This window comes from Gracilinanus agilis, chromosome 2 (genome assembly GCF_016433145.1).
Source record: "Gracilinanus agilis isolate LMUSP501 chromosome 2, AgileGrace, whole genome shotgun sequence".
Taxonomy (NCBI): Eukaryota; Metazoa; Chordata; class Mammalia; order Didelphimorphia; family Didelphidae; genus Gracilinanus; species Gracilinanus agilis.
Genome location: NC_058131.1, coordinates 645,408,780 through 645,418,057, shown reverse-complemented (window position 1 = coordinate 645,418,057; position 9,278 = coordinate 645,408,780). Strand labels below are relative to the sequence as shown.

The 9,278-nt window shown below is 38.9% G+C and overlaps 1 protein-coding gene across 3 annotated transcripts in view; it reads right to left on the bottom strand.

Annotated features, from left to right (window-relative positions):
* The window catches only part of LOC123238234 (cytochrome P450 2C19-like), a 27,123-nt gene extending 19,537 nt beyond the window's left edge, over positions 1-7,586 (bottom strand). Inside the window, exons 1-3 of one of the 3 annotated variants that reach the window (XM_044665720.1) lie at positions 7,146-7,586; positions 3,996-4,158; positions 1,410-1,559 (exon numbers count right to left, since the gene is read on the bottom strand). In XM_044665720.1, coding sequence (XP_044521655.1) covers positions 1,410-1,559; positions 3,996-4,158; positions 7,146-7,325 — 493 coding nt within the window. In that variant the 5' untranslated portion in view covers positions 7,326-7,586. The remainder of the gene's footprint in view (positions 1-1,409; positions 1,560-3,995; positions 4,159-7,145) is intronic. The other 2 variants (XM_044665721.1, XM_044665722.1) reach the window with 2 other exon arrangements.
* Between the last annotated feature and the right edge of the window lie 1,692 nt (positions 7,587-9,278).

The following is a 9,278-nucleotide window of genomic DNA, read 5'->3' as shown; positions in this document are numbered from 1 at the left end:
GAGGAGGAGGAGGAGGAGGAGGAGGAAGAGAGAGAAAGAGAGAGAAAGAGAGAGAGAAAGAGAAAAGGAAAGAAAGGAAAGAATGAATGAATGAAAGAAGAGAAAGGACACTATTTTCAATTACTCAAAAGCTTTCTGAGGCTGATGATAGAAGGATGTATCAAAAAGAGAAATCTTGTAGAAGTAAAATGCTATGCAAACCTCAGAGTGATATAAAATACTAGGTTGACTATAGTTATTATTTTAAATGAAATTGTTAATTATGAAACTGCAATGTGTTCCAACTACACATTTTTTTCTCTTCTGGGTCTTGGTCATTGTTATTTCTTTCTTTATAATGAAGAACTTCAATCTTAGAGTGAAATATATTTTACCATATATGCCTTGTTAAAGTCAATTGAACTGCTATCTACTGGCTTCAAATAAACAAAGGAAGTATGGGTAGTCTATGGTAGACAGAAGGGGAGTAGTGATTAAGAGATGTACAGGAATTTTTTCTACATTCAAATTGAAAAAATTGTGCATGCGTGTGTGTGTGTGTGTGTGTGTGTGTGTGTGTGTGTTTAAGAAAATGTTTTTAAAATTGCCTTTTGTGGGTAGGATCCTTTTAATAGGTGTTGAGGTAAAATGAATTGATCAGAAGAAAAAAAGAATGAAGTGGTGAGGCAGAAGTTTCATGAAGGATAAGAGAAGGTCAGAGCAATTCCACTTGATCTTGGCAAATCATAACATCCAAGTCTGATCCTCACTCTTCTCAATATAGCAAAGTATTAAGTTACAGAATTCTTTAACTCCTAAAAGAAAAAATGCTTCCCATGAAGGATTTTTTTTCTTACTAAGAGCAATAGAAATTGTGCCTATGTCTTCTATATAAAGGCCCCTTAATTTTTGCATGATGGCAGCACAGAGGTGAAAAGGGAGCAGTTGTCACAGAGCTAAGACTAACATCCTGGGATTTTGATTGTCAGCTCAGCCGTCTTTCTACCATGGCTTTCTCAATAAGCCATCAGGACTGCTATATTATGTCTGCTGTCTTTTTTTTAAGCCTTCAGAGTTCCCAAGAATGATCATGGGCTTTTATGGACTTCTACTAGAGTAGGACTTTAAGATCAAACACAGCCCATGTAGTTGCTAATTGCAATAGATTTCTTGAGATTATCTTAGTCTGACAACTAACAACTTTAATCAGAGAATTAACAACTTTTCCCATTAGTGATGTAAATAAATAAATTTGTTCAAACAAATTATTTGATTCATATTTATCATTTTATCTTATATTTATCATATTAAATATTGTAACATTGTTTAAATAATGAATAAAATATAAACTAAAAAAACTTGAAAATAAATATAAAGTGAATTGATTTAATAAATAAATTAGTAAATGAAAAAAGTAAATAAACACCAACCATTTGATTTTTTAAATTCCTCCAGCAGGTACTTTGCCTCTTCTTGGACTTGCTCCTCAATGCTCCTCTTCCCCATCCCCAAATTCCTCAGGGTCATGAGGGAGAAGCGGCGGAGTTGCTTCCATCTCTCTCCATTGCTGAAAACTACCCCTATGAGAAGCATCAGAGAAAGAAAAACAAGAGATTCCTCAATGTCTTGATTTCTAGCAGAAGACAAGAGGGAGAGAGAATGGAACTGACACTCTGGGAGGCATGGAAGTGAATACCTGCAGACTTACAAGTTCTTTTACGTCTCCTACCCCAAAGAGTCCAGACTTAAGGATTCTTGGCCCTTCCACCCCTATTTTGGAATAATGAGCATAAGTGTGATAGTTCTCACTTTGCTTTCCCCTCTATCAGCACTATTCTCTCTTCTATCTCATAACGTGGCCCTGTCATAATAATCAGATAATCAGAGAGATAATCAGACACTCAATTCACCTCGTTGTAAAATCTGGAGGCCACGTTTGATGTATGTTTTAGAGAAACCAAATACACTAACCTTATGTCTATATCTCAGTTTTGGTCCAGGGACTGCGATGCCTTTTAAGGAAAGTTGAAATTCTTACCTCCCTACTTTATGGAAAAAAAATCAAAATAGACAACTCTGCTTCTAATATTTTTTTGAGTTACTAAATTCTGGCAAGTCACAATAAAAAGAGGTGCTTTCCATAGCATCTATTGTCCACTGCCACTCCCTATTTAATCCCTATTATATCAAAATATAAAATACAATTGCATCTATGTGAAGAGAGAGACTTTCCATAGTTAAGACATAGATCTGTTGTAAGATAGATTAATAAATTATTATTTAGGAGACTTAGCAGGCAGTCCTGAAGGATTCTAAATGGAATAAGGACGCAAGAAGTGTGGTTGCTCTTTCTGGGATGGACTCCATGGTGGTTGGGGACAAGTTGTAAATGACCCCGGGGAGACCTCATAGGAAGTGGAGTTTGTACCTTGATTTCCTGGGATCCAGAGGGAAGACTGTCATCTGCTTGTGGGAGATTTTTTTTTAAACCAGAGGAGTTAAGTTAAATATTTATCAGGATTCAGAAGGGTGAGTAGGAGACAGGAATGGATAATAGTCTGGGACCAAATAAATTAGGGAAACTGGGTTTAGCTGGAAATGACAGTTGATAGAAGTGACAGTTAGGCCTTAACTGTCACCCTGTTCTACCTGGACAGGAAGTCTGTGAAACCAGCAAGTAAATGACTAGAGGGCTTATAAACAAGTTTTATTTAAGGAAATTATAATCTAAAGAAGGGAGAAGGGGTTTCTATTCTACCAGTTTATGGGCAAGCCTCAGGGACAGGGAATGGACTTATCTACACTAAGCTAAAACTATAGCAGGGCAGGGCACAATGGAGATCAAGATGGAAAGTGGGATCCTCACTGCTGAGTCCTGTCAAAATCCAGCAATGGTACAGTTTTTCCAGGTCTTCAGCCAGTACTCCTTCAGGTGGGTAGATCTGGGAGCTAACGCAGCCCAAGTTAACCAGCAACTCAGATTGGTTTTAATAGTCTCTACCAAAAATCTCCCACAAGCAGATGACAGTCTTCCTTCTGGATCCCAGGAAATCAGGGTAAAGCTTCACTTCCTCTGAGGTCTCCCCAGGGTCACTTACAACTTGTCTCCAACCACCATGGAGTCCATCCCACAGAGAGCAACTACACTTCCTGCTTCCCCATTCCATTTAGAATCCTTCAGCCCTGCCTGCTAAGTCTCCTAAATAATTATTTATTAATCTACCTTACAACAGATCCTAATGTCCTACAAACACAGGGGGCCTTTTCTGAAGCATCCACACTCTTGATACTCTCTGAAAGTGATTGGTTTTTAAGACTTGGAATAGTTGATTCCCTAAGGGTCAAAATGGATGTCTTGTCAAGCTCTGACATCATTTTTTTCTTGAATTTGGCCACTAGATTAGTAGATATAGAAATTCCTTGACATGTTATATTTGAATCTCAGTAATTCATTTGCCTTTCATGATAGACTGAGTGATAAGATAAAGGAAAAGACACAGGTCAGTTTGCCAGAGGATTTATGTTCAAGTTTATCAAGACCAGGACATACAAGGTTTGGGTAAGTTTCCAGTGGACTAAACTAGTGTAGGTATGAGTCTGTTGATCATTGGGCCTCTGACCAAAAAAATAATTTGCACCATTTAGAGGATGAGATAGATCAATGGACCTTTGAGAGTAACCAAAGCGTAGAAAGTTGTATAAAAGTATATAAGCTGGGTGGGTGAGACTCTGCTTTCCTTCATCCTTCTATAGTATGCACTACTACTATTTTCCTCTCTCAATCCCACTGCTTTTTTCACTCTTTTTATCTCTCTCCCTATCTCTTTCTCTTTACTTCAACTGAAAATTATTCAGATTATAGACAGAGATAGAAAGATGTTCTTTACTCCACTTTATCCTCCCCAATAGCCTCTGTTGTAAAGGATTTGGTTGGAAATGGGCATATTTCTACACATTTCTTTTCTTTGTCCTCTGTTTTATCTGGTTTCCCTACACTAAAACAAGGGGAAACTTACCCAATCCTTTGCTAACAGCATCGATAATTGGGAGGCTTCCTCTGGCAGCAAACTCTTCTCCATGAGCAATCAAAGCTTCTTTCACTGCCTCATACCCATGTAACACGACAACACGTTCAGAACCAAAGTATACAGTATACACTGAACCATAGACTTTTGCCAGCTGTGGGAGGAGATACAGATAGCATTGACAAAGTGACCACTGAATTGACTGATAAACAACTCAGGTTACCACCACTGATCTTATTGGAGAAGTTCTTGATCTATTATCAGCACCTTCAAGATGTTGATGTTGATAACAGAAAGGAGACAGACAAAACACATGCCCAACCCAGAACTCAGACGGGTCAAAAGCACAAACTCCTATTCCCTACTGAGGGGTAGTAGCCAGTAGGATGGTTCATGAAGGACCCCAAGATCTTATACATCCTATGAAAGGAAGGTTAAGAAGTTAAGAAATTTAAGAAGAGAGTGTCCTCAGTGAAATCCTGGACCAAAGGAGGCAATGTTGGCCAGATCCTTTCCCTGAATGGAAATCCCACAAACATGCAATAAGCTCATTAGATTTAGAAGTGGGATAATACTTTAATGGACCATAAAATCCATCTAATTTCGCAGGTAAGGAAATTCAAAGAGTGGACAAGGGCACCAGCTGGAAGACCTGCCAGGTCATAATGATTATATGTCATATAAAATTGCATGGTTATAGAGCATTTTCAAACATGTTAATTTCATTTGACCTTCACTCTCAATCCTATGAGGCAGATAAGACCTTTAACCATAACTTCCCTCTCAAAGATAAGGAAACTAGAAAGACTCAGAAAGAGGAAATCACTTGCCCAAGGATAGAAGGTCAGTAAGTGAGAAAAGCCTGGATTTAAATGCAGGCTCTTTCTAATTCCATGTCTGATGCTCTTCCTAGTCTCCCAAGCTGCACCTCAAAGGCTTTGAGAACTATAGAGTCTAGACCTTGATGTAGAGATACTTAAGAGCTCAGAACCTGCTGCTTTTCCTGAGTCCAGGCTTGCTTTCTGGCAGACACACTTAAAATTATACACAAGGCTGCAAACAGAAGCTATGTCAGTGCTCTCACAGAGGCATGTGCAGGGAAATCATTTTCCATTCTGATCTAACAGAGGCTGGAGGTTCCTGAATGTTTGCAGAACCCTTTTTTATCCCCTCAGTGATGAAGGCAGCCAACTCAAAAATATTTTCTTTTTACCTATGATAGGTAAATTAGTAATGATCTCTTAATTGTCAAATCCAATGGCCTTTTTTCAATCCTTATTCTTTTAAATCTCTCTGTAGCCTTTGACACTGTTGATCATTCCTCCTTGTTATTTTCTTTTCTATAGGTTTTCAGAATACCACTCTGTCCTGGCTTTCATCTTACCTATTTTACTTCTCATTTTGCTTTGCTGGCTCCTTGTACAGGTCACACCCTCTAACCAAAGATGTGCCTCAGGGATCTGTCCTGGGTCCCCTTCCCTTCTCCCTCCATACTACTTCACTTGGCAATCTCAACATCTCCTATAGATTTAATTGCCATCTATTCTCAAGTGATTCTCAAATCTACCCATCCTGCTCCTTTCTTTTTTTAAAGTAACATTTTGTTTTCCCCCAATTACATTTTAAAACAATTTTTAACAAAATTCTCTTAAAAATTCTACTCATTTTCAATCTCTAATTCTTTCAGATATCTTGAACTGGAAGTCCAGTAGACATCTTAAACCCTCTAAGTCCAAAACAGAACTCATTATCTTTCCCTTAAACCCCTCCCCTTTTCAACTTTCTTAATATTGTAGAAAGTAACATCTCCTAGTCTCTCAAGCTTACTACTTAGGAAACATTCTGGATTTGTCTCCATCTCTCATCCTCTTTACCCAAACTGTTGCTAAAGACTGCCAATTTCACCTTTGCAACATCTCTCAAATAGACCCTCTTCTCTCCTCTGACACTGCCATCACTCTAGTGCAGGCACTCATCACCTCACATCTAGACTATTAAAATAGTCTAGCCCAGTGATGGGCAAACTTTTTAAAGAGGGGGCCAAAGGAAAGGAAATGCTCATCTGTCAGTCTGTTTCTAAGGCAACTCTTTCAAAGTTTCATTGCATTGTATCCTACTCATGGTATTTTTGTCAGATTAGGAATAATGTCCCACAGCAGGATAGAACATTTCAGGGGGCCACATCTGGTCTGTGGGCTGTAGTTTTTCCATCACTGGAATCTAGACTGTTAGATCTATCTAACAATAAGTTCTAGTTCAGCCAGCAAATAGTGCAGGTTTAACTATGGTATTCCCCAACTCACTAAATTCCAGTGGCTCCCTATTGCCCCCAGGATCAAATACAAAATCCTTGGTTTGGCATAGTACTTGTCTCTTTACCTTTCTAGTCTTCTTACATCCACTCTTCACCACATACTCTTTGATCCAGTGACACTGGCATATTTGCTGTTCTATAAAAAAAAAGACACTTCATCTCTCTACTCTCTGCATTTTCTATGGATGCCTACCAACCCTTTAATGCTCTCCTTCCTCATTTCTGCCTTCAGGCTTCTGTGGCTTCCTTTAAATTCCTACTAAACCCTCTTCTTCTATAGATGTCCCATCCTATTAATTCTAGTACCTTCCCTCTTTTTAATTTCCTATTTATCTTTTATATATCTGTTCATATTTGTTTACCATTAGATTGTGAACTCCTTGAGAACAAGAACTATCTTTTCCCTCTTGTATTCCAAATCAGAACAGAATATTTTGTATTTCCAAAACAAATTAATGCCTGGCACATAGCAAACATTCAGTAAATATTTGTTGACTGAGTGACTGCACTAATAGTGAGAGCTCCCTGAATTTGCAGCCAAGAGAAAGCAACTGAAACATTCAGACACTGGTGTCTTTGAAAATGTGATTCAATTAACCTCAATTACTTTGTATCTTTAGACTACTACTAAAACCTAATAACATCAAACTATTGCTGATTCACTATATCCTTGCAGCCACAGCATAGATATGAATAAAAATATGGACTAGATAACGCATAAGCTAGCTTCTAAAATTGTTGTAGGACAATCTGTTTAAACACATAATTTCCAGAAACACAGACAGCTAAAAGCCAAAATAGATATTAAAAAAATAATGCTAACTTACTGAACCAAGGGATTTATCGATATTCTTTGTGTCTAACTGCAGCAAATTTCCAATAATTGGAAGGGGGAAAGGGCCAGGTGGAAGCTGTCCTTTTCCATGGCTCTTCCTCGGTGATGAAATGAGGAACAAACAAGAGATACAGAGCACCAAGATGAGAAAAATGATCACAGATGGTTCCATAAGAATTCCTCCTTAACCCTGATGGATGAAGAGCTTAGAATCCAAAGTCTGTGAAAATTGCAAATAATAGATCAATTAGCCAATAATTCCTCCTTCTTTAAGATAAAAAATGGTTTCATTTCCAATGGACTTTGACTTACTAATCTCTTTATTGTCCTATTATGCCATTATTATTTGGTTTTTCAGTTTTTTCTTTGAGAACCAAACTATGATTTCCTTTGTATTCGACATATGTCAGCAGTATCTTGCCTAAAAGTTATAATGTCAGAGAAAATGGGCCACTGAAAGGTTGAAGAGACTTTGTTGTGGTCACCCAACTAACATATCTAAAGCAGATACTGAACTTAAGTCTTCTTGACTCCAGTGTCAAGTCATCATTTACTACTTCACACGGTTGTCTGCTATAGGATAGAAGGCAAAATTTACAAAGTGCCCAGACACAATTAAGGGAACAATTCTTAGGGCTTTTTGATTTTATTTTTTACAGGATGTCTGAATTCATGGATATGATACAGAAACTCCCTTCACTAAAATATAGTTGCCTAGACCAATAACTGCCCACTCTATTGACGTGCCTCTCTGCTTTAAATATGGCCTGTTTTTAATACATGTGGGCCCATTAGAGAGTTTGCATTTGGGTTTTCATTTCATCTACTGCAATACAAAAATAATTTTAAAAGTTAAGAAAGGAAAAAGAAACCTAGCCAGATTTCTGATCTTTTGGGGTGTCTTAGAATTTTTTTCTGCATAACTAGGCTTTAGCAGTGGAGTCAAGAAAGACTGGATCAGGAAAAAGGAGTTTAAGAAAAAACAACTCTCAGGCGTCTCCCCTCTCACCCTGTGTTGAGAATCCTGGCTCACTCTGTGGAAGAGGGAAAGGGCTAAGTCACCCATGACCTGTAGAACAAAAGGCTCACTCCCTCGGGGAAAGATCAACCCATTTCGGGGCCAAGTTTCTTCAACCCTAATCTGGACAGGCTCAACTGAGCTGAACGGCTTCTAAAGTCTCTTTCAGTTCTAATTTTGCTTAATGGTCTCTCTTATTCACTCACTGAGCCTGCTGGAGAGGCAATAAGGAGGGCACCAAATAGGTAAGATACATAGACACAGAAACAGAGTAGTAAGATACTGTATGTAAAATGACTCTGCGAGGATCTTTAGGGAGCATTTAGTGCTGACAAGTGCTGCCCCTTTTCACTCTAGCCAGACTGAGAGCACAATTTACAAAACAATCTTCCCTCTAAAGTAACTACTCAAGGGGCAAAAGTCAGTTTTTTCTTTTCACTTTCTCAAACGATTCAAGGTTTATTCTGAATAAGGAGGAGAAAAGGAAATGGGAAAAGACATACAGTGTGGAGAGGAGATGAGCATAATTTAATGAGGTAGGATTCTGAGGGGTCCTGAACTCGCTGGGGAAATAGGAAGAGGACCATGAAAGATCAGCCCCACCGTGGAAGGAAGTTGCCACGAGCAGCCTGCGCACAGTCCTAACCGGAGGTTCTTCGCGTCCTCCCGGGCTGATGCCAAGTGATCAGCTCTGGCTCCTGCGTCTCTTTCAGCCGCTGTCCAGTTCCCTCTCTTTTAAGGCTTTCTAGCTTCACAAAATAGCTAGCTTCTGAAGTTTCTGTATTCCTGGCTTATCTTCTCCAAGTCAAAGTTTGGACCAATAGGATAGATTCCCCGCCCCGGACTGCCTCTCATTAGCTCCAATTAACCTATTATCTCCCAGAATGGGACCTCATAGCCCAGGCAGAAAGAGCAAAATGGAGAAATAGCAGATCTTGTTGGCACAAGCCACTCCAACTTCCTATCTTACCAAACTTCTGACAAATAATTACTGGGATTGGAATGGCCGGCCAGAAAGGAGGAGACACACTGAGGTAGTTCAGGCTGGCGAAGGATCCTCGGAAGACATTTATTCCAGTGGTTTAACCAAGAATCCTTCCTAGTCTT